This window comes from Diabrotica virgifera, chromosome 2 (genome assembly GCF_917563875.1).
Source record: "Diabrotica virgifera virgifera chromosome 2, PGI_DIABVI_V3a".
Taxonomy (NCBI): Eukaryota; Metazoa; Arthropoda; class Insecta; order Coleoptera; family Chrysomelidae; genus Diabrotica; species Diabrotica virgifera.
The window spans coordinates 280,407,740-280,434,826 of record NC_065444.1 but is presented as its reverse complement, the minus strand read 5'-3'; the positions used below and the strand labels follow the sequence as shown (position 1 = coordinate 280,434,826).

General features: G+C 31.5%; 1 protein-coding gene across 1 annotated transcript in view; it reads right to left on the bottom strand.

Annotated features, from left to right (window-relative positions):
- Window positions 1-7,753: 7,753 nt before the first annotated feature.
- The window catches only part of LOC126879890 (peroxisomal membrane protein 11C), a 28,457-nt gene continuing 9,123 nt past the window's right edge, over window positions 7,754-27,087 (bottom strand). Inside the window, exons 3-5 of the mRNA XM_050643232.1 lie at window positions 20,594-20,775; window positions 20,440-20,499; window positions 7,754-13,331 (exon numbers count right to left, since the gene is read on the bottom strand). Coding sequence (XP_050499189.1) covers window positions 13,124-13,331; window positions 20,440-20,499; window positions 20,594-20,775 — 450 coding nt within the window. The 3' untranslated portion in view covers window positions 7,754-13,123. The remainder of the gene's footprint in view (window positions 13,332-20,439; window positions 20,500-20,593; window positions 20,776-27,087) is intronic.

Sequence of the window (27,087 nt, the reverse complement as noted above, 5' to 3'; positions counted from 1 at the left end):
TAAGGTATACAATAATTTATTGATGTTCTTTTCATTCCCATCACTAATTCTTTTCCTACAGTAATTATTGTTTAACTCTTCTTCGATTTTTCAGAATACATTTTGCTAAGAAAACAAACTGATGATCATAACCATAATTTTAAATATCCAGATTTTTATCAATATAATAAATAATAAATTTAAATTACTGGCCCATCTAATCAGTACCAATTGATTGCAAATACTGTTTGGAAAACAATGTCATAACTAAATTATTGTGCCAATTCTCAATTATTTTTAAAGGGGAAATTTTATGCCATATTTTAAGTTACAATTTTAAATGCTTAAAAATATATTTCAAACTTACCAGTGTACCTTTAAATATGACATAAGTGACGCTTTCGTAGATTAATACAGGTACTTGTTTTTGTTTTTTCAAAATTTACAGTATTAGTACTGATATTAAAACTTAAATTTTAAATAAAGCTTATGGCTCGCTGTAGAGGTGTTTTTATTTCAAAAAGGTAAGTAGCAACTGAACATTTATAGCAGTAAGTAACACTGATAAAAGTTATATTGAACTAAATATACAGAATGGACAATCAGAATACCTACTTGCAAAAGGTGATTGGTGGAGAAGAAAGTTCCTGTAAAATATTAGATTGAGCGACAATGCAAGAAGTTGAAAATCCTCTTAAAACCTTTGTATTTTTTATCTCCCTTACAATCCTCCTTTCTCTTGAACAATAAATAAACAATTAATTAAATAATAATAATAAATAAATCTACCAACAGTAGTCCTGTCGCCAGGGGGGGTACAACGGCCTCCTTAATTCAGATGGACTTACCCAAGTTTTTTTTATATATTTTGACCCGTAGAATACGAATTTTTTGGGTAACAGTTGATCCGGATGTCGATAAGATAGACAAAGAATTTGAGGAATTACATAACAGCGATTTCTCGCAAAACAAAACATCTTTTTGTATTTTTTGGGTCATTTTAAGCAAAAAATATTCCTACAAGTTTTTTCGTAGAATGCATAGTTTTCTAGATAACCGCGGTTGAACTTTCAAAAAATCGAAAAATTGCAATTTTTGAACCCGAATAACTTTTGATTAAAAAATAAAGTAGCAATTCTACTTACCGCATTTGAAAGTTTAAGTCAAATTATATCGGTTTTGATTATTTGCATTGCTATAAATTATTTTTTTTATTGTTAAACTAATCTATAAACACATAGTGTTTCCCGTGCCTAATACATGCGTTTTAACGCATGCTACGTAGAAATTGCCTCGCTTGCACTCGTAGCTACTCTACCTACTCGTTCGATTTTAAATGAGAAATCATTGAAAACATCACTCACATACTAGGTGTTTATAGCTTTGTTTAACAATAAAATAATAAATTTCCAGCAATGCAAATAATCAAAACCGATATAATTTGACTTAAACTTTCAAATGCGGTAAGCAGAATTGCTACTTTATTTTTTAATCAAAAGTTATTCGTGTTCAAAAATTACAATTTTTCGATTTTTTGAAAGTTCAACCGCGGTTATCTCGAAAACTATGCATTCTACGAAAAAACTTGTAGGAATATTTTTTGCTTAAAATGACCCAAAAAATACAAAAAGATGTTTTGTTTTGCGAGAAATCGCTGTTATGTAATTCCTCAAGTTCTTTGTCTATAACAATCTTATCGACATCCGGATCAACTGTTACCCAAAAAATTCGTATTCTGCGGGTCAAAATATATAAAAAAAACTTGGGTAAGTCCATCTGAATTAAGGAGGCCGTTGTACCCCCCCCCCTGGCGACAGGACTACAGATCATATACGGTAAGTATGATTGTTTCTGTTCAAAAGACTAAACCTATTTGTACGCCTGTCAATGAGAACAAGAACAGGATATTACCTCCGAATTCTATCCTACTGCATGGATTTTAATGAAATTTCGGGAATAGCCTCTACTTATCTCATAATTCAAAAACTACCCTATGCCGATGTGCGCTTTTATCTTGGGGGCGGTTCCCACCCCTGCTCGGGGGTGGAAAATTTTTTGGTTGAAATAACCACGGAAGTGCTAGAAAACCTAATTCTAAGCAAAAACTGTAATATAATTTTTTTTTGAAAACTCAATACTTGTTAGTTATTCATGGTTGAAAATTGGCCATTTTCATTGAAAAATGACACCTTTTCGGACGGATTTTTGCGAATACCTTAAAAACTATGTATCTAACAAAAAAACTATATAAACCATTTTTATAGCTTATACAAAAATAAAGAAATTCGTTCCTTGATAAATCTTCTAATTATAATACAAAAGAGATATGGTAGGTGAAAAGAGTTTGGTTTTTTTTGGTGCATGCTCAAATCGGTATATTCAACTTGAAATAACAGAGAAACGGTCGATTTTAGGTGTATAATGCTTGCTACCAATACCTTTTGTAGTGCTGGAAAAGACCTATAAAATGAGCAATATTAAATGTCGACTACATTCAAACTAAGCGAGATATGGTGCAATAAGAATTGATGATTAATGTATTTTGAGAAAAAATGAGAACTATATTTAACCCCTCATCCACCAGATTTTAAATGCATCGTTTTCCTTCTACAATGCATTTTATTATAGTTATATTTCTACGTTAAAAAAGTTGAACGGGTTTAGAATGAATGATTTTTGAAAAAAATAAGATCAAATTACAGAGAGCATTTTTAAATTTCCTTAAAAATCTTCCTTTTTCTCCATGTAACTTGAAAATGATAAGAGATACTCAAACTAAGCGAGATATGGTGCAATAAAAATTGATGATTAATGTATTTTGAGAAAAAATGAGAACTATATTTAACCCCTCATCCACCAGATTTTAAATGCATCGTTTTCCTTCTACAATGCATTTTATTATAGTTATATTTCTACGTTAAAAAAGTTGGACGGGTTTAGAATGAATGGTTTTTGAAAAAAATAAGATCAAATTACAGAGCGCATTTATAAATTTCTCTTAAAATCTTTCTTTTTCTCCATGTAACTTAAAAATGATAAGAGATACAGTAATAAATAATAACAACAAAATTTTTATCTAAAAAAACCTACATTTTTATATGATATCTTTTTTCGTATCTCTTATCATTTTCAAGTTACATGGAGAAAAAGGAAGATTTTTAAGAAAATTTAAAAATGCGCTCTATAATTTCATCTTCTTTATTCAAAAACCGTTCATTTTAATCCCGTCTAACTTTTTGAACATAGAAATAATACTATAATAAAAGGTATTGTAGAAGGAAAACGATGCATTTAAATTCTGGTGGATGAGGGGTTAAATGTACTTCTCATTTTTTCTTAAAATACATTAATCAATGTTTTTGCAGCCTATCTCGCTTAGTTTGACTGCAATCGAAATTTATTGTTTAAAAAAAAATTTAAAAAAAAAAATATTGCTCACTTTAAAGCTCTTTTCAAGCACTATAAAAGATATTAATAGCATTATACACCTAAAATCAACCGTTTCTCTGTTATTTAAAGTTAAATACACCGATTTGAGCATGCACCAAAAAACAAACTCTTTTCACCTACCATATCTCTTTTTGTATTATAACTAGAAGATTTATGAAGAAACGAATCTTTTTATTTTTTTATAAGCTACAAAAATGTTTTATATGTTTTTTTTAGTTAGATGCATAATTTTCAATGGCCAATTTTCAACCACGAATATCTCAAAAGGTATTGAGTTTTCAAAAAAAATTATAGAACAATTTTTGCTTAGAATTAGGTTCTCTAGCCAATAGGGATGTTCACTAATTTTTAAATATAGTTAAATTCAATAGATTACAAGGTATATAAAAACGTAACAATCATAAAACTGTTTAAAATTGTATATTTTTTAAGATAAATGAGTTCATAATGTTGATTTTCTTGGAGGCTAGAAAAACGGTACCCTGCAGCGAGGCTACGGTCTGTGACGTCAGCAGTCGTAACGTCTTTGATCGACGACTAGTTTTGTATACTTATTTACTCAGTGTATTTGAATGTGCGCAGTTTTTTACGTATTTGATTATTAAAAATGAAGCCAAATAAGTGGTGTTTTGTTTCTGGGTGTGTAAATACATCAAAAAACAGTTCTGACAAGATGTTTATGACCGTTCCAGCCAATTTAAAAGAGAAAAAGAAATGGTTTGCTGCAGCTAGAACTTAAAATAACTAACTTAAAGAACTAACTTAGAGACTTTCGGCCCTTGATAATAATGTAACTGTTCTTTCTGCATTTACATTTTTCAAAAATACTTATTAGTTTTCTCAGAATTCGAAAAAAAAATTAACTTAAATAGCATTAGACCAAGCTTTTGCACCTACCCCCTTAAGGAGTAAATGAAAAAGTTTCGGGACCTCAAATTTGTATTCCTTAAACTGGGATATTCCTAAAAACGAGATTCTAATAATACATACAGTAAAAGTAAACCTTGAAATAACTACATGTGGATGTAGGTATGACTTTATATTAAATTAAAATCATTAATAATTTAGTGAAAAGATTGCTTGAAATGAAAATGTATAATACCCAAGTTCAAAAATATTTTTACCTTGGATCTAGAGTTGAAAAGGACAGAGCAACATTTAGCAACATGCATGAGAAATATTTTCACCCATTGCGACATAATTATCTCTCTCACTAAAAATGCGGCTGCTAAAATGTTATTATTTCCGGTCTTGCTATAAGGCGCAGAGGCCTGGACAATAATGGAAACATTAATGAAAAAGCTAGAGGTATTCGAGATGTGGGTGTACCCAAGTATCCTCAGAATATCCTGGCGACCCACACCAACGTACAGGTATTGCGTCGAATGGGAAAACAAAAAGAAATCTCTTTTACAATTGAGAAACGAAATCTTAAATATTTCGGTCATCTCATGGGGCATGATAAATATCGTATACTCCAACTGATAACGCAAGGTAAAATAGAGAGCAAACGCGGACCCGGAAGAAAAGACACTCATGACTTAAAAACTTACGCCAATGATTTGGACAAAAATCGATCGAGTTATTCAGAAACGCCGCAATGAAATTAAAATTGCCATGATGATAGCCAACGTCCACAACGGACAAGGCACATGAAGAAGAATAAAAATATTTTTAATACACCTAACCAAGGTAAGGTAATAACCAGCCAATGTATGTATACAATATGCATGCATACAGCTTTCTCTATTTTTTTTTGTGGAGTATTAAGCATCTATTTTTTTAGCTTAAAGAAGACATGGAAAATTATATGGAATATACACTCAGTAAAGCTGTGGTAGATTTATTTTTTTACAAGATGCCAATAAATCATACACCATTGTTACATCTACACTACAGTCGGTAGTTGATACCAATCGGCTTTCTGAAAACCTTCTTCCATTTTATTTGTTTATTTTTGTACCACCCAAAACATGTCCTTTCAAACAGTCTATCCACTTTAAACTAAACAAATTCACTATAAAACTCCACTTTAACCCTGATAAAACAAGAAGAGAACAAAATAAAATGACCTGAAACGTCAAACAGGTAAACAGTAACACTATGAGAATGGCGCGCGCTTGGGGTATGCAACTAGTGACGTCAGGCCAATAGAGAGGCGTTCTTGCAATTTAAAATAATGCTAGATTTCTAATAAGGATTTTTTATAGAAAGGCTTTTTCAATTTTGTTGAAATTTTGGACAATTATTCCTAGGGTGTTTCTTAATCGTTTTACATGTTTGAAATGACTTTTTAATTTTTTGTGAACATCCCTATTCCATGGTTACTTTAACCAAAAAATAAAGCGCCATATTATATAGGGTAGATTTTGTTTCTTGAGCTATTCCCTACTTACTGTAAAAATATCAAGTAAATCGACGTAGTAAGATGGAATTCGGAGCCAAATACCCTCATTGACTGCCCTATTGTTATCTTTTTCCATATTTTTTTTATTTTTTTTACGAATCCTTTAATGTCTATTATAGAATCCTGGAATTTTGCTTGTCGTTCAGAGAAAAGATAAAGTTAATTATACATCTTATGTCATTATCTGGATCTAGTTAATCGATAATACAGCAATCTCTTCTCTTCTATCATCTGTGTACTGCCCATTTATGTTTGTACACCAAGTTGTCCTAATTTCTTCACTATTATTATTTATTGTCCTTATTTAGTCAATTAGTGTTTGAAGATAATCTTATGATACAGACCAGTTATTTCTCTAGCTGTTATGTCTTCTATCCTCCATCCATTTTTCTTTAATCACTTTTATTTTTTGCCTTATTCTTTTCTGTTTTGTTTTATATTCTTAGCCATTATTTCGAAATCGAAAAATGTCTTATCTGGGACATATAGTGAGGGCAAGTCGATATAAAATTTTACAACTGATCCTTAAAGGCAAAATACAGGGCCGTAGAGGTGTAGAAAGAAAACAAGTTTCTTGTTTAAAAAACATTCGTGAATGGACTCAGATATCAAATGCAGGACAATTATTCCATATTGCAGAAGATCGAGAAACCTTCGCAATGGTCATCGCCAACGTCGGATAATTCTGATATGGCACGTGAAGAAGAAGACCCATTATTTTCCAGTTGTCTTCTAATAACCGTTATGTAATATTGGGAATCGACAAGAAACGTAAGAGTCAAGACGAAAACGGCGGGTTCGTTGGAAAAATTGTTCCCATGAGATTTGTTTGCATAATCACATTCGTGAGACACCCCAGAATAAGGTTCAAGAAGTCGCCCACGCGAAAAGTGGTCCAAATTTTTTTTAACAATTTTTTTTTTATTCAAATTGCAAAAATCAATATTTTTGGCCCGGGCAATTTGTTTTGGGTTTATTGGTCCATTATGGACAAAAATGGTCTAGTAATTTTTCTCTAAAGTTGATCGTTTTCGAGTTATAAGCAATTTAAAAGTTAAAAAGTGCGAAAATAGCCATTTTTAAGACTTAATAACTCGGTTCAAAATTATTATTGTGAAAGTCATATAGTGACTAAACCAAAGTTTAAAGCCTCCCCCCCCCCCTACATGATCCTGAAGAAATTTGTGTCATTAATTTATTTCTAAGCTGTTATTTTTAATTATTAACAATGAGCGGTAAGATCGTATTGACGCGGCTGTAAATGTGAGTGCGATTGAGATGCGCCATTGGACTGCCGGAATGGCATCTCTTTCGCACTCACCATTGACGGCCGCCTAATACGTGTATGGCGCTCATTATTATTACTTAAAAATAACAGATTAGTAATAAAATAATGACAAAAATTTCTTCAGAATCTTGTAGGGGGCTTTAAACTTTGATTTAGTCACTATCTGACTTCATAATATAACTTTTAACCGAGTTATTAAGCCTTGAAAATCGCCATTTTTCGTTTTTTTTTCAATTTTAAATTGCTTATAACTCGAAAACGATTAACTTTAGAGAAAAATTATAAGAACCTTTTTTGTCCAGAATGGTCCACAAAACCTAAAAAATTGTCCTGGCCAAAAGCATTGATTTTTGCAATTTGATTAAAAAAAATTTGGACCACTTTTCGCATGGGCGACTTCTTGAACCTTATTCTGGGATGTCTCACGAATCTGATTATGCAAAAAATCTCATGGGAATATTTTTTCCAACGAAACCGCCGTTTTCGCCTTATCTATAATCAATTTTAAATTTATACTTCAACTGTGTAAAATGCCAGTTTCCAGACTATATTTCTGTCATATTATTATTGGAGACAAAAGTGCGAAACACCAGATTACTTGAAAGTATAATAACCTAGGAATGAAACAGTTTTTAGCCAGATTTTTGATTTTTGTAGATATATTAAAAATAATCTATATAAAATAATTTTATAAAATCTTCATATAATAATAGAATAATAACGGATAACAATATCTTCGCGCTTTAGTGATCACAACCATATAAAAGTATTTTTAATACACCTCGAATATACATTATAGCAAATAGGAACCAAAATATACAGAGATTTCAATAATATACTTATTGTAGATAAATATAATGAATAATTACAATTGTTACATCACTAGCTTCAAATAGTTCCAAACAGGTTTTATTGTCAAAAATTTTTCATGTGCAGCCATGACTTATCTTAATTAGAATAATAAAGTAAGTCTTAAAACAGATTGTTGAACATTTGTTTATAAATCGTATTTTTAAACAAATTTCACGTTTCTAGATATCACGGAATTTTTGTAACTGTCTTATAAGAAAGAGATATTAGTGGCCCTCCATTATCACACTTTTTTTCAACATATTGAATTGATGACGACATAAATTTTTACATCTTACATTACACAAAACTAACAGAACTACGCAATTTTGAAGTCTGTAGACTTTTTAATGATGCAGACATTGTCAAAACTATCAAAACGAATCATCATGCGAATGATAGAAGTGATGTAGAGGAAGATATTGAGAGATATAATTATAAAATTCTTAATTTTATGTCAAAAAATCCGCAAACGAAACATTTGCGGACATATGTTTATAAAGCTAACTGTCATTATTTTTTCATGCAGAATTACCCCTTAAAGTTTGTCGCACTTATTTAGAAACACAGTGTATTGATGAAGAACATGTCTAGTTGTTAAAGTACCTAACTTTTTTATTATCCAACATAAACGAATGAGTCAAAAAACAGAATGTTAAGAAAAGCTGAGGCTATAGTTCGGTTTTAATTTCAGTATTTTATAAATGCTAGAATATTCCACAGGTTGATGCGAACTTTGAGAAAAAAACACAGTTTGATTGGTACACCTGGTATACAATGAAAATTTACCTGTTTAGTAACAATATTATTGCAGTGATGTTAAAGAATCAGGCTATAACATGTTCAAAAAATCACTTAAATCGGCCAACAGGTTTAGGAAATATGAGACATCAAAAATGACCATACACCTATGCACGTAAGTTTATGTAGTCTATTATATCTGAGTTAATTCTTATTCTTCTCTTGATCTCTGTTATTTATTCTATCTCTTAATGTTACTCTGCAACTTCTCCTTAGGAATTCCATCTCTAGTTTTAAATACAAAAATATCACAATTTATTTATAGTTCTGTGTAGTTTATGTATTAATGATTTTTTTTGTTGTAAATACTGTTATGGTAATTACTGCTATTAAGATTTACTGCTATTAATATTACTGCTATTAAGGCATTTAAATACAATGTTGCTCTGATTAACATGAAATTATTGATGTAATTTACGTTATTTTAATGTTTGTAACTATTTTACTGTTTAAATTGTCTGGTTAATTAAAACATGAAAATGAATAAAAATTGTATAAAACAGATTAGTTCGATAGAGTAGTTGTTAAAGGATTGGTCGATCATCAAAATGAAGTACCACAACCAAGAAGGGAAGGTATTTTTAAATAAAATGTGGCACATATTTGTACATCAGTGGCGAACTGAGCATGGTTCCGCGGATTCCGTGGAACCAGGGCCCGTGGGGCCCGCTCTAGCGCCCTTTTTGCTTCTTTTGTTTCTAACTCGATATGGACATTTTGAACCACACAAGTACACAGTACACACTAAGAAATCTAACTGCTTAATAAATTTTAATTTTTGTGTAGGTACTTATAAATAAAAACGAAGAATACCTTCCTACCAATATCAAAATTAAAAAATTTAAAAACAAAATTTATTAAGAGGAAACAGTAGCGATCAACAGGTAGCGAAAACGCGTTCCAAGATTGCGGCTGTAATTTTGAATATTTTTTCGAGATATTTGGCACACGTATTCGTAATATAATAAAGAATGGCGGTACAGAGCCCAATTTGAAAAATATAGTAATATGTGGAAATTACTCTGTAATTAAATACAATATTAAAAAAAGAGCCTGTACCGCCATTAAGAAGAACAAAAAAATACACTTTATTCAAATAAACTTTTTTATCCGATGCCTAGATTTTGTGTAATTTTGGAACTACTAAAATTTTTTATTTCATTAGTAGTTCCAAAATGACACAAAATCTAGCCATCGGATAAAAAAGTTTATTTGAAGAAAGTGTATTTTTTTGTTCTTCTTAATGGCGGTACAGGCTCGTTTTTTTAATATTGTATTTAATTACAGAGTAATTTCCACATATTAATATATTTTTCAAATTGGGCTCTGTACCGCCATTCTTTATTATATTACGAATACGTGTGCCAAATATCTCGAAAAAATATTCAAAATTACAGCCGCAATCTTGGAACGCGTTTTGGCTACCTGTTGATCGCTACTGTATCACCTTAAGAAACACAGGGACTGGATAAGTCCGGAATTGAATGAACTAACTATAATTCTAAGCAACTTTTTTTCTATACCGTTTTTTGAAGTTATACTTCTTTACCGGCGATAGAGGGTGATTTTTTTATATGTTAAAACCTATCAGCCAGGCGCATGCGCATTATAACTTTGTTCTGATTGGATGTTCAAATGACATGTCAAAAATTATCCGATATGGCAGCTGTGGTTTGGAGGTAAAGGTAAACAAATGTATAATATATTAGTTTTATCGTTGTGAGGACAGAAACAAAAAAGTTTATAATATTGTAGTGACTTTTAAATAGTTTTTAAAAGCAACAGGTACGTAATAATTGTTAATGTATCATGGGTATAAACCTACCTATTTGATCTGCCAAAATACATAGTATGTAATACTTTTAGGGCCGGTTGTTCGAACGCTAATCAACAATGATCACTATCAAATATTTAATTACTGTCACCAAAACTGTCAATGTCAACTTCTATTGGGTTGCTGAAAACATAATTGATTATAATTATGAGATTAGTTAATCAATTAACATAACAATTATTAACATAATTGATTAAGTAATTTCATAATAGTAATCAATTATGTTTTCAGCAACCCAAACAAAGTAGACATTGACAGTTGTGACATTAATTAAATATTTGATAGTGATCATTGTTGATTAGCGTTCGAACAACCGGCCCTTATTTATATAATTTGATTACCATCAAAATTTCTATCAATATTCACCTAATATATTGGTTTTTTGCTCTATGTTTTGTTGTATTTTTTCAATTCTAAATCATTTCAATTCAAAATTAAAATAATTTGATCAATTTTCAAAATATCAAAATATCACAAGTTTAATCCGTTTAGTTAGTCGATCTTCGTAAATAATGACACATAGTGTCCGTGGCTACGCGGAGAAGGCGAGTGAATTCCAATACCAACCGCTCGTATCAGCGCTGGTTCGAGTCCCAATAGAAACTTTCTTTTTTGTTTTTTTTTAATACATTTTATGATTGTAAGTATATTTATTATATAATTGTATTTTCAGAAAATACGTATTTAGTTAAAAAAATTTTCGACAATTAATTTTCAGACATCATTTGTGGCTTGTTTAATGTGTTTGTGTGTGTTTTATTCTTTTATTATTTTAATTTTTGGCACTGTTCTAATAAAAATGTTTGAGAAGTAGTAAGTATAAATTAGTTTAATATTTAAACAAAATATAAATAAAAAGTATATTAATTTCGTTTAAATCATATAATAGAAGTATAACTTCTTACGTGCGTACAAAGTACACACACATTCTTTTTTTTTTCACTAAGTCAATACTTTTCGAGTTATTTGCGAGTGAAAATGTTTATTTTTCAACAAAAAACCACGTTGCAGACGGTTTTTCGCAAATACCTCAAAAAGTAAGTATTTTATCAAAAAAATATTATTAGCAAAAATATAGCTTATAAAAAAGTGAAAAAAATGGTGAATGTATAAGGTCTTTAGACCCAGTAGAAGCACAGTTGTAGCTAATGAAAAGTGAGTTCTTACTAGTCAAATTCCAAATCAAATATTTTAACGTGAAATAACCAAAAAAATCAAGCACTTTTCGGGGAAAACTCAGATTTTTTAAAGTATTTGAAAAAAGCTTTTTTGTATTAAAAAAAATTTCTAACATCAAAAGTAAGTAAGTTACGATCAAAAGAATGTTGGTCCATTTTTTTGTTGGTAAAAAAAAATCGTGAAAATCACTCCCAATTAGCATCCAAAATTAAATTAATCATTACCACTTCAAAAATTACTTTACATTTTATTGTTTATAACATCTGTAAGATTAATGGGTTTAAAGTGCTTATTTTTGAAAAGGCTGCAGTTAAATGGGCTTAAACTAGTAACTAATCACGAGCGTATGCAAATTTTGAACAGCCATATCTTAACCAATTTTTGTTTTTAGGAAAATAAAAAGTCCAAAATACAATAGCAAAACCTATAATATAATTACTTAAAAAATATTATTTTTTTACTAGGTACTTGAGATTTTTGGTATCACCAATAACTTACCTACAAGGGACCAAATTTATTTTGAGCGCTACATACTTAATTTTAATGCTAGAAACTTTCATAAAAAAAAAACAAAAATAAAGCTTTTTTAAACACTTTCAAAAAGTTGCGATGAGTTTTTCCCTAAAAGTGCTTCATTTTTTGGTTATTTCAAGTTGAAATATTCGATTTGAAATTTGACGAATAAAAACCTTCTTTTTATTACCTACAACTCTGCTCAACTAAAGTTGCTTAGAATTATTAGTCGGTTTATTAATTCCGGACTTATCTTAAACGTATGCTTTTCCATCCCCGAGAAGAGGTAAAACTCACCCCCAGGGTAAAAGTACACATCGGCACAATATCACTTTTTTCTTTGACATGTTAGCCATGTGTACGCCAAATTGCATGTCAATCCAAGCGGTTTTTTTTTAAATTACAGTAAAAGTTCTGAGTAAATGGACTATAAATTAGCTTGAGTTTTTATAAATATGTATATGATATCTATATTTTATGATATATGCTGATTTATATTTAATGTTTATTAAAAACTTTGATATACAATGTGTGTTTTTATTGGGCGAGCGGGCCCGCATCCCAACTGGAACCAGGTCCCGCTGATCTATCAGTACGCCACTGTTGTACATAATCTTTTATGTCTGTTAAAACATACCAACTTTTTTGGTTGACTATTTTAAAATTACAAATTAAAAGTCATATCTTCAATGTCAGTTTAGGTGATCACGTAATTATATAATAAAACCTATTTTTAACTTTACATCACTTAAGTAGTTCACATAAGTTCGTTTCATCACATATGAAACCTCTATACATATTGTCTCCTGAGAGATTATTTAGTTTACTTCAATGATCTTTTATAAAAAATTTGATAAATTCCTAATAAAGACGACAAAGTACCTATAAATCCAACGTGCCACACTTTCAGTTTTGACGACCATAAGAATCCTGGAGGTAATGTGTTTACTGCATGAATAAAGTCCAAGCACAGTCTTATAGCAGTCAGGATTTCATACTTTTGAGTCATTAGTACTTTTTCTATAGGAATGCTGAAAAGAAAATATAAAATACACTAAGCATAAAAATTAACGCACCACCTTAAAAATGGGACATTTTTGATGTATCGTATTTCCTAAACCTGTAGTCCGATTTGAGTGATTTTTTATTATGTTATTGTTGTAGCTTTATTATTCAAGAATATCGTTGTAATAATATTGTTGCTAAACAGGTAAGTGTCATTGTATACCAGGTGTAACAATGTTAGTGTGTTTTTTCCTCAAAGTTCGAAACACCCTGTGGAATATTCCAGCGTATATAAAATATTGATATTAAAACTCAACTGTAGCCTTAGGCTTTCTCAACATTTTGCTTTTTGATTCATTCACTTATGTTGGATAATAAAAAAGTTAGGTACTTTAACAACTAGCAACGTTCTTCATCAATACAGGGTGTTTCTAAATAAGTGCGACAAAGTTTAAAGAGTAATTCTGCATGAAAAAATAATGACCGTTTGCTTTATAAACATATGTCCGCAAATGCTTCGCTTTCGAGATACAGGATGTTGAATTTTTTCTTACAAACTGATTATTTGTTTATTGCTCTAAAATCGGTTGAGGTATGCAAATAAAATTTAGAAGGATTTAAGAGGTAGTTATTGCGCATTTTTTGACATACAACTAAGAATTTTATACTTACCGTTGGCGTGCATACGGGTCATATTACCGGTATGCACGCCAATGGTGAATATAAAATTCTTAGTTGTAAGTTAAAAAATGCGCAATAACTACCTCTTAAAACCTACCAAATTTCATTTGCATATTAGTCCAGGGCGCATCTGTTTTGAGAGGGACGTTGAGAGGTGACTCAAATTTTTTTGCAGAAATTGCTTGAAAATAAAACAAATAATAATATTTGAGTTATCCTCCCTCTCAAAAAGGTCCGGAACATTGTTTAAATAATCAAAATGTCAAAAAATTAAGGAAAAATTCGATTTTTTTTTTCGTTTTTTGATTATAACTGTAAAAGTATCCATTTCCGAGAAAAGTTTTACTGACATAAAAGTTGCGTAATTAAATTTCCTATAACATAGAATTGGTAAAATTTTTTAAAAATAGTCCCCCTTGCTGCAAAATAGCAATAATTGCGAACAAACAATACAAAAACAAGTATTCGCATTTTACGTTTTTCAACCATTTATGCTATACTTAGAACCTTCATATTTCACCCAGAAAAACTCTATGATACAATAAAACAATACTGTAAATTTAATTAAGATCGGTTCAATAGATTTTGCAAAATAAATTTTGAAATCCAGCTTTCGCAAAAAAAATTTATTTTTTCAAAATGTTACAGAACTGAAAATAAAGCAGATAGCAAGTTGAATTTTTTTTGCTTATACAAATGTACTGTACCTTTCATTTGCAATTTGCAAAATTAAAATCGATTAATTACCACGGCGTCAGGAAATTTTTTAAATAAACTTTCATTTTTGGTGCTACGCGCAGGACAGCGGTGTTCGATTCACACAAGTTGATTTCCACCTAAATTTCTTCTAATCTTTATCTAATATATTATTTTCTTACACTATATTTTGTTGTATTTTAATATTTTAATTCCACAAAAATCAAACTAATTTTATTATTGTTTGTGAAATATTGTTTAAACAATTGCATATGTTTAAAAATAATAAACTTTTATTCTCTAAGTTAAAATATATAAACAATAAAGTTTTTGCTAATAAAAGTGTTATTTCAAAGGATAGAGTATGTGTATTTATTTTGCAATAAACAAATTTATTTATTTATACCAAAATTTAATAAAAATTAAAATGTATCAATCATTATCAAAGGTCATTGGAATGCCCAATAAGAGCAAACTATCCGCTGTCCTGCGCGTAGCACCAATAATGAATGTTTATTTAAAAAAATTCCTGACGCCGTGATAGTTAATAGATTTTAATTTTGCAAAATTGCAAATGAAAGGTACAGTAAACTTCTATACGCAAAAAAAAATTTCAACTTGTTATCTGCTTTATTTTCAGTCCTGTAACATTTTGAAAAAATGAATTTTTTTTGCAAAAGCTGGATTGCAAAATTTATTTTGCAAAATCTATTCAACCGATCTTAATTAAATTTACAGTATTATTTTACTGTATCATAAAGTTTTTCTGGGTGAAATATGAAGGTCCTAAGTGTAGCATAAATGGTTGAAAAACGTAAAATGCGAATACTTGTTTTTGTATGTTTTTTTCGCAATTATTGCTATTTTGCAACAAAGGTGACTATTTTTTTAAATTTTAACCAATTCTATATTGTAGCAAATTTAATTACGCAACTTTTATGTCAGTACAACTTTTCTCGGAAATGAATACTTTATAAGTTATAATCAAAAAACCAAGAAAACAATCGAATTTTTCCTTCATTTTTTGACATTTTGATTATTTAAACAATGTTCCAGACCTTTTTGAGAGGGAGGATAACTCAAATATGATTATTCGATTTATTTTCAAGCAATTTCTGCAAAAAAATTTGAGACACCTCTCAACGTCCAAATGTGCTAATATTTTTACAGATGAGCCCTGGTCTATATCTCAACCGGTTTTAGAGCAATTAATAAATGTTCGGTTTGTAAGAAAAAATTCAACATCACGTATCTCGGAAACGAAGCATTTGCGGAAATATGTTTATAAAGCAAACGGTCATTATTTTTTCATGCAGAATTACCCCTTAAAGTTTGTAGCACTTATTTAGAAACACCCTGTATTGATGAAGAACGTTGCCAGTTGTTAAAGTACTCAACTCTTTTATTATCCAACATAAGCGAATGAATCAAAAAGCAAAATATTAAAAAAGCCTAAGGCTACAGTTGAGTTTTAATTTCAATATTTTATATACGCTAGAGTATTTTACAGGGTGTTCCGAACTTTGAGGAAAAAACACACTATCATTGTTACACCCGGTATACAATGACACTTACCTGTTTAGCAACAATATTATTACATCGATATTCTTGAATAATAAAGCTATAACACTTTAAAAAAATCACTCAAATCGGACAACAGGTTTAGGAAATACGACACATCAAAAATGTCCCACTTTTAGGGTGGTGCTTTAATTTTGACGCTTAATGTAATTAGAATTTTGTAATAGAAGGGGAAAAAATAAATTAAGTGAAACACATCTAGTATTAAGGTGGTTTTCTTCTTAGGGTGTTTGTCCGTTCCGAACGTTGGCGACCATTCTGGCTATGATGATTTTGTTGGTTGCTATACGGAATAGTTGTGTTGAGGTCTTTCTATACCATGCTCTCAGGTTAGCAAGCCAGGATATTCTTCTTTCTTCTGGGGCCATTTTTCCTTCAATTTTACATTGAAAAATGCATTGGAGTAGCTCGTATCTGCCTTGATTTCTCATTATATGTCCCAAGTACTGCTGACCAAATCTGCGGTTGTGTTCATCCTCGGTAGCACTTCTTCATTTGGTGACTTTAAGTATCCTTCTGTACAACCATAGCTCAAAAGCCTGAAGTTTCGATAGAGTTTTCGCCTTCAATGTCCACGTTTCTACTCCGTATAGAAGCACTGAGTACACGTAATATTTAAGGAGCCTTATTTTTGTTTCTAGGGTGAAGTCATGGCTCTTGAGCACAAAGCTCATAGTCAAGAATTCACTTTTTGCCTTTCCGATACGACATTTAATCTCTTGGGTATTGTCCCACGACTCATTGATTATAGTTCCCGAGTAATTGTATTGTGAGACACGTTCAATTCTCATTTGGTTCACATAGATTTGCTCCAGTTATGTTTTCCTTGCTGATGATCATTAGCTTGGTTTTGGTGGTGTTAGTCCTGTCGCCAGGGGGGGTACAACGGCCTTCTTAATTCAGATGGACTTACCCAAGTTTTTTTTATGTATTTTGGCCCGTAGAACACGAATTTTTTGGGTAACAGTTGATCCGGCTGTCGATAAGATTGTTATAAACAAAGAAGTTGAGGAATTACATAACAGCGATTTCTCGCAAAACAAAACAATTTTTTGTATTTTTTGGGTCATTCTAACCAAAAAATGTTCCTACAAGGTTTTTCGTAGGATGCATAGTTTTCGAGATAAACGCGGTTGAACTTTCAAAAAATCAAAAAATTGCAATTTTTGAACCTGAATAACCTTTGAATAAAAAATAAAATAGCAATTCTGCTTACCGCCTTTAAAAGTTTAAGTCAAATTTTATCTGTTTTGAATATTTGCATTGCTAAAAATTTATTTTTTGATTGTTAAAAAAAGCTATAAACACATACTGTTTCCCGTGCCTAATACATGCGTTTTATTGCATGCTACGTAGAAATAGCCCCGCTTGCACTTTTACCTCCTCTACCTACTCACTCGATTTTAAATGGGAAATTATTGAAAACATCACTCAAGCACTAGGTGTTTATAGCTTTGTTTTAACAATAAAATAATAAATTTTTAGCAATACAAATAATTAAAACCGATATAATTTGACTTGAACTTTCAAATGCGGTAAGCAGAATTGCTATTTTATTTTTTAATCAAAAGTTATTCGGGTTCAAAAATTGCAATTTTTCGATTTTTTGAAAGTTCAACCGCGTTTATCTCGAAAACTATGCATCCTACGAAAAAATTTGTAGGAACATTTTTTGGTTAGAACGGCCCAAAAAATACAAAAAAAATGTTTTCTTTTGCAAGAAATCGCTGTTACGTGATTCCTCAACTTCTTGGTTTATAACAATTTTATCGACATCCGGATCAACTGTTACCCAAAAAATTCGTGTTCTACAGGCCAAAATACATAAAAAAAACTTGGGTAAGTCCATCTGAATACAGGAGGCCGTTGTACCCCCCTGGCGACAGGACTATGTTTATATCAAGTCCATGTGTTCTACTTGTTTCCGTTATTTTGTTCATTAAGGTTTGCAGCCCTTTTATGATATTAGAAAACACTATTATATCGATGCCTCAGAAGCCAATCGGTGTAAGTCAATAAGTGTTTAAAATGAGATACTAAGATGTTTCTGAATGCAGTTGCAGAAATATAAGTAATTATTAAAAACAAGTAAACCGTCTTTATTTATCATAATATGGGTAACAATATTATTTATACAGCAGGATACTGAGCTTTGACTCCATTTATTCAGATGTCTTCATCAATACCTTTTAGAGGCTCTTCAAAAATGTGCTCTGAGCACAGATTGAATATCAGCGGTGAAATTATGCACCCCTGTCTAGAGAATTAACATATCGGAAAAAAACGGGAAAAATTGGGAAAAAACAGGTTTTTTCTGTTTTTTTCCAGATCATTGGAAAAATTGGAAAAAATGGGAAAATTTAAAAATATTTTTTAATTGAGACTTAAGTGTACTTAAACTGAGAGACTTTAATTGTAAGTGTCAAAACCGAAACTTCAAAGGTAGAAAGCACATTGTTTAAACCAAATTGCTCAGTGGTATATTTTTATCTGAGTCTGAATCTGAATCTTCAGACCAAGCATCTAATTCAGACTCGATCTCCGCTTCACCATCCTGAACGGATAACACAAACAACATGATTTTTGTCAGTCTCTTTTAAAAGTGGATCTGGTCTAGTATCGTAAATAAATATCTGTTTTTCGTTTATAACCAAATTTAAATGAATAGCAACAACTTATAAATTTTATACTGTGATAACATATTTTTTTACTTGTATATATGAGGCCGTGTAAAGACCAGTTTCTTTCTGAAGAGACGGAAGATGGAGGTCCATTTAAAATTCGGGAGGCAATTGGCAAAGTGGCTGCGATGTACATAAACCTTGCTACCACATAACGGGATTAGTACCACATATTTACACTATCCCATAAAGAATTTCGAATAAAAAATCCAGTTTTATTCTAAATTGGGCTAGATTTGCCACCACCTTCCCTACATCTAGGTTTAGGCCCAGTCTTTTCACCTCCGAATAAATAGTTATCGGGAAGTTTAATCTGTCAAATAAACCTCACTAGTTATTCGGAGGTGAAAAGACCGGGCCTTAGTGAACAAGCCATTTCAGAAATGAAGTCTATGGCTTCCATTAGTTGGTCTTCATTCAATTAGTCTTCTTTAAAGCGAGCATCAAGAGGCTGCAAAGTGAATCAGCTTTAGAACAAAATTTGTATCCTTTTTCAACATACATATTTTAGCAAGCTTCCGATAACAGAACTAGTCTGGTTAACTGGTTGGGGGATATTTTTTAATATTGTGTCTTTTATATACCTACTTAAAGACAAAAGGCACTTCTGATAATATAGATCTATCGAATTCTACTAAATTTATCGATTTTGATACGGGATGCAGAATTTGTTTAGTATATTGTAACAAATGCCAATTTTTCCGTATTTTTCCTGTTTTTTTCCTGCACCCAATTTTTCCGGAAATTTTAAATCTACCCCTGTCTCACTCCCCTTAAGATTTTGACCGGATCTGTATATTCTCCATCTATTCGGAGTACTGCTGATTGATTCCAATAGGGCTTTTCATCGATTGTCATTTGTTTCGAGCTTCTGTCATGTGTCACATAATATTAATATATCTACGCCATACGTCTTTGGTTTGTATCATTGTTATATACCAATAACGTATGACGTAGATATATTAATATTATGTGACACATGACAGAAGCTCGAAACAAATGACTGTGAATGAAAAGCCTTATACAGGTAAGCTATTATTTTTAGGTCTCTTCCGTCAGACCCTATCCTCTTCAGCACTTCCATCATTTGTTCATACCTGACTCTATCGAAAGCCTTCTTGTAGTCAATTAGTCATGCAAAAACATCACAGCTGAAATCTCTACATTTCTGAAACAACACCTGCATGCTAAATAAAGCCTCTCTCATACCAACTCCGTTCACAAATCCAAACTGATTAAAGTGGTAAAAACTATTTTTATAAAAAATGGAAATTTTCCAAAATGATTAAAATTTCAGAACTTTTTCGGGTTGTTGTTATTACTCTCCTTTTCAGATTACTTTTAACTACTTTTTCTTCCATCCAGTTTCTCTTACCATTCTCTTATTTGTGAATTTTCTCACATGATTGACAAATAAGTTTCCTAATATGGTACAAAAGTAACAAAAAAGAAAAATCGAATTTTACATAATCATGTAAAAATTCTAATTCCTTACCTTTGTAATGGCAATACAGAGTTTTTATGTTTTTCTAATACGGCAATATATCTTAGAGTCCTAAAAAATAAATTTTATATTAGAATATAATAAATTACATTAAAAAAATACAATAATCGTATAATTTCACGAATTTTAATTACTAATAACTTACTTTACAAGAGTTAAGTAGGTAGAAATGACCCAACACACAGAGCTAGCAGTATCCCATTTATTATTGTCTACACCAGTTATAAGTTTATGTTCTGCAAACCATGACATTTTCTCGATGGGGTAGTATAGCTGGTCGATAATATTCGTGAGTACTCCAAGCTGCGACATGAATTTGTCTGGTTCCTAAAAAAGACATAATTGTATACAAATTTTCAATAATTACGACAGCCTGAATAGCTCACGCTAACAACAAAGTGTTCAGCAACCCCAAAAGCACAGGTTGCATCAATTTAGTGCCTAAAACCCTCGAAATTCCAGAACTGATATGCCTTCGCAGTAACCTGAGCACCAGGTGCTCCATAGCTTGGTTCTGATTACGTATTCATGTTCAGCGACCCCAAAAACACACGGTAACAAAAATCGGCCCTTAATATACTGATTTTGACATGTTTATGCACTTTTAAATGCATTTTTGAATTATTCCATTGTAGACATTTTCACAACATAGTGATGAGCGCGCTAATAACCGGCAAAATATCGCAAAAAATGGAAAACACATTAAGTTGTGAGATAAAAAGAAATGAAACTAGTAGAGATGGGAAGTTTAGCGATAAAAACCTATAAATTTACATTCTATTTATAGTTTCCCACCTTAAGACGTATCGAAGGAATATGTCAACTAAAACTGTCACTGTCACAGTGGCAGTTGCCAAACTCGTCCGACACGTCTAAAGGTGGGAAAAAATAAATAGAATATAAATGTATAGGCTTTTATCGCTAAACTTCCCACCTCTGATAGTTTCATTTCTTTTTATCTCACAATCTTCATATATTTTTCATCTTGTGCGTTATTTTATCGGTTATTAGTGCGCTCATCACTGTATGTATATATAACACAATTCAAAAAGTTGCAAGCCAATATGTAAGTGCTGTATTTAAAAATTGATTTATTCCAATGTTTTTTTTTCTTCTAACTAAATGCCCTGAGCTAGATCACATATTGTTTTATTTTTATTTGACCACTGTATCTGAACAATTTCCGATTAGAAAACACAAACATTAGATTTAGTTTTATTTTTCCTGATTACATTATGTACTTTCATAGAATACTGCAAAATCTATGAAACAGCAGTATGAAAAAAGTGAATTAAATAATAAAAATATACGATCATTGAAAAGTCAAGGTGTTCTCCCATTGTTCAAAGTGCAAGTCATTTTTTGTTTCAACACAAATTACCAAAAAACTTGTTTGAATTAAGTGGATATTTAATAACTAAAAATGCTAAGTTAGTTGATTCTAAAGTGGTTTCATAATAACCATAAAATGTGCCATTAAACCATTAAACTTACTAATAATTAGTAAGTATATTATTACATAATAATTATTACAGTACAGCGTCGATAATCCGAACCCTGGTAATCCGAACGATCGCTAATCCGAACGCAAATAAAAATTATAAAATTAAAAAATATGATCACGCACCGAATTTTTGAATTTGATATGACAATATGGGCAAAATATGACCGCGGATTTTTGTTTTGTTTATGCAGAAATACATACAATAATATATTTGTTTATTATGCAGGTGTTTTATTCATTGTAACTAAAGCGTATGTACATAATGTGTATTATGTTTATGAGCTTTGTATGTATTTTGAACATATGTTCGATAATCCGAACTACCCCTGTACCAATTAGTTCGGATTATCGACGCTCTACTGTATTATGAAAAAACTATTTAAGTATGTAGTTATTATTATTTATACTTTAATACGCTGCACGAGTACGATCATTACTACGTTTCAGGATAAAGTTAACGAACCTTTAATATTTTTTAAAAAGGTTCGAAGATTGGGATAACTTTAAATGTACAGTGACGCTGACGCTACATATCGACGATGTTTTAATGAAACATTTTTTTGAAAATGCGTTCGAAATATTTTTTTAGAAAACGAAAAAACTCGTGCTCTGATTTAAATTTAAATCACAATTCTGTTTTAAATTTTAAATTTTAAATTTTAAATCACAGGAACGCAACTCATCAATATTGGCAATATCATTTTAAAGTCGTCTACTTTAAAATGTATAATACGTGTCTGAATTGCCGATATAAATGAGTCAGATTAAATAAATTATTAGAAGAATTTTTTACTAAGCAACAACATTTTTGTTTATTTAGTATTATTTTGAATTTTGACTACGACACCCGACCTGGGCGTCGAAACGTTAATAAAATCATTTTTAGGTAAAATTGTGGCTTATTTCCCATTTGAATATACTTGATTAAAAAAATGCCACAAGAAAATAGCTTCAGAACACAATCCTGTTGTACCCAAGATAGAAATACAAATATAAATAGAAGAAATGAAAATAAAGAGATAGTTCAAAAAATTCAAAAACGCCAAATCGGATATCTACCGTAAGGCGAAATAACAACAAATATGAAATGTTAAAAGTACTGATCAAAAGAAAAATATCGAGAACAGGAAGAATCTTCTAACTGAAGAGAAACATGCTTTCAAACAAATTAAAACATCAAATCATAGGATATATTATGTGTTTAGATTTTAACATTTTTATGACTTGAATTTCAAAGATACAACACTACATGCCCCATTGTTGACATTTTTTTAAAAATTAATTCAACAAATTAAAATCCATTCGCCATATTGACTATTTTTACAAATCAAACAAAATTATGAAGTTACTACTTCAGAAAACTACAATTATTATTTTTATTTCAATGCAGGGTTAACTCATTATTATTAGATGTTATCAATGTAATGCAAGGCTAACAAGGGCGTGGCAAACCAATAAGTATTTATCTACATTCTAATATACCTGCCTAAAGGAGAAAGTAAACTTGATACAAATTTATTATGTTGAATACATGACTGGTTTTAATATTACAAAAATTTCAGTTTAGAAGAAGTATTTATTTCTATAAAGAAATAAGATAAATAAATACACTAATCACAAAAAATATCGCATAATTTTTGAAACAGAAAAAAGTTTAAAAATAATTTTTAATTTTTAGCAGAATGTTATTTAATACTCGTCTATTGTCCTTTTCATGAGCATTTTTCAGTGCGTAACAAATGATAGGAAAAAGGGTAAGTCCGTGATAATACACATTTATGACATTTATTCTAACATGACACTTTAGTTGAATCTGACAGTTGTCACATTTTATTTTCAATTTGGAATAAAAACAAATCAAATGTGTTTCTTGCATTTATAAAATGGTATTTTCTTTGATTTGTATAGTCTTATAAATTATACAGATTATATTTGTAATATTATTATCTAATTAAAAAAAATTATTTTTTTATTATGGCGCCATCTATCGACAACTAGAATCATCATCATCATTCTCTTTGCCTTATCCCTATGCGGGGTCGGCTTCCCTAATTGCATTTCTCCACACAATTCTGTCTTGGGTCATATCACTGTTAATCCCCTTTACCAACATGTCCTGCCTTATCGTCTCCCCCCAGGTCTTCTTTGGTCTTCCTCTCCTACTCCTTCCAGGAATTTGCACTTCAGCTATTCTTCGTATTGGGTGATTAACGTCTCGACGTTGAACATGACCAAACCATCTTAACCTATGCTCTCTCATTTTGGCATCAATTGGTGCCACGCCTAGACTTCCCCTAATATACTCATTTCTAATTTTATCCTTCTTTGTCACTCCACTCATCCATCTAAGCATTCTCATTTCCGCCACATGCATTCGTTGTTCCTCTTTCTTTTTCACTGCCCAACATTCAGTTCCGTACATCATAGCCGGTCTTATGGCTGTTTTATAGAATTTTCCCTTCAGCTTCATTGGAATTTTTCTGTCACACAACACACCACTCGCTTCTTTCCACTTCATCCATCCAGCCCTAATTCTACTGCATGCATCTCCATCTATTTCTCCATTACTCTGTAATACCGATCCTAGGTACTTAAAACTATTGCTTTTCACAATCATTTCACCATCCAAAGATACCATTTTATTTGTAGTAGCTCCATCTTTAAATGAACATTCCAAATACTCTGTTTTTGTCCTACTAAGTTTTAAACCTTTTTCCTCCAGAGCTTGTCTCCACTGTTCCAGTTTTTGTTCTAGGTCTCTTTCACTATTTCCTACTAACACGACATCATCAGCATACATTAAGCACCATGGAATGTTACCCTGTAGTTTCGTTGTTATCTGGTCCACAACTAATGAGAATAAATACGGACTAAGCACAGAACCTTGGTGCAATCCTACTTTCACATGAAATTTATCAGTCTCTCCCACACCTGTCCTAACACTAGTCGTTACTCCCTCATACATATCCCTCACAATCTTTACATATTCACCAGGGACTCCTTTCTTATTGAGTGCCCACCACAGAATCTCTCGAGGAACTCTATCATATGCTTTCTCAAGATCAATGAATACCATATGAGCGTTTGTTTCTTTACTCCTGTATTTTTCCATCAATTGCCTTATAATGAAAATTGCATCTGTTGTTGATCTACCCTGCATAAAGCCAAATTGATTCTCGGATATTTCGGTCTCTTCACGTATCCGTCTGTCAATTACTCTTTCCCATATTTTCATGGTGTGGCTAAGCAGTTTTATAGCCCTGTAGTTTGTACATTGTTGTATATCTCCCTTGTTTTTGTAAACAGGTACCAGTATACTGCTTCTCCATTCGTCTGGCATTTGTCCGACTTCCATAATTCTATTAAATAGACCTGCTAGCCACCTTGTTCCTGTCTCTCCCAATGCTCTCCATACTTCCCCAGGAATATCATCTGGTCCTACCGCTTTTCCCTTCTTTATTTTTTGAAGCGCTTGAGCCACTTCCTCGTTGGTTATTTTGGTGACCATTGCTGCTACTGTCTCCGTTGACTCTACAGGCTGTCTGTCAAATTCTTCATTTAATAAGCTGTCAAAGTACTTTCTCCATCTCTTTTTGACTTCCCTTTCGTGAACTAGTATTTTATTATTTTCATCTCGGATACATCTAATCTGATTAAAATCTTTTGCTTTCTTTGCTCTCTGTTTGGCTATTTTATATATCTTCGTTTCGCCTTCCCTGGTATCAAGTTGATCGTATAGGTTTGAATACGCTTCTGCTTTGGCTTTTGCTACTGCTACTTTCGCTTCCTTTTTCGCCACCATATAGTTTTGAAGATCTATGTCGGATCTGGTTTCTTGCCACTTTTTATATAATATTCTCTTCTCTTTTATTTTTCCTTGTACTTCGTTTGACCACCACCAAGTCTCTTTATCCTCAAACTTTTTTCCTGACGTTTTCCCAAGTATTTCAATAGCAGTCTCTCTAATACTACTGGCCATTTTTCTCCAAATTGTATTAGGGCTTCCTTTCATGTTCCAACATATTTTTTCTACTATTCTTCTCCTGAATAGACCTTCTTTCTCATCTTTCAGCAGCCACCACTTGATTTTTTGTGGTCCTCTCCGATATTTTTCTTTAGTTTCGCTTTTTACTTCGATGTCCAGAAGAAGCAGCTTATGTTGTTGGCTTACTGTCTCACTCACTATTACCTTGCAGTCCTTACATTCACGTATGTCTTCTTTCCTTATCATGAAGTAGTCTATTTGGGATTGATGTTGTCCACTTTTGTAGGTAATAAGTTGAGTTTCTCTCTTTTTAAAGAATGTGTTAACAATCGCCATATCCAATGCTGTTGCTAATTCAAGCATGTCATCTCCAGCTTCATTTCTAGTTCCAAAGCCTAATCCCCCATGTATTGTTTCATATCCTGTCTTGGTTTGGCCCACATGTGCATTGAAATCACCTCCTATTATAACTTTCTCCTCTGCTGGAATATCACTCAGTACGTCTCCTAATTGATCATAGAAAGCTCTTCTTTCATTCTCACCCAGACCTGTTTGGGGAGCATACACACACACAACATTCAATACCTCTTTATCAATTACAAATTTCACTGACATCATTCTATCACTCGTTCTTACAACTTCTACTACGTTATCTTTCATTTCACTATCAGCAATTATACCAACTCCATTTCTAGTGTTACTACTCCCTACGTACCACAATTTGTATCCTTCACCTAGTTCTTTCGCCCTTTGTCCTTTCCACCTAGTTTCTTGAATACAAGCAATTTGAACTCTTCTTCGTTTGAGCGCATCCACTAACTCCAGACTCTTACCTGTAAGACTACCAAGATTCCAAGACCCTATCCTAATTTTTCTAACCTGTAATGGTGTTCCCCCTGAGATAGTCCTCACCCGGAGATCCGAACGGAGGCTCATTTTACTTCCGGAACATTTTACCTCAGGAGATGCCATCATTTCAGTATAAGTTTTTATTGCGTTTGGAGACAACTATTCTATCGACAACTAGAATAACTAGAATAAATGTTTTAAATGTCTGTAATCACGGACGTTACTTTTTTTCTGTCACATACAATTTAATTCGTTAGAAAGAAATCGAAAAACTGTGACGCACTGAAATATGATCATGAGA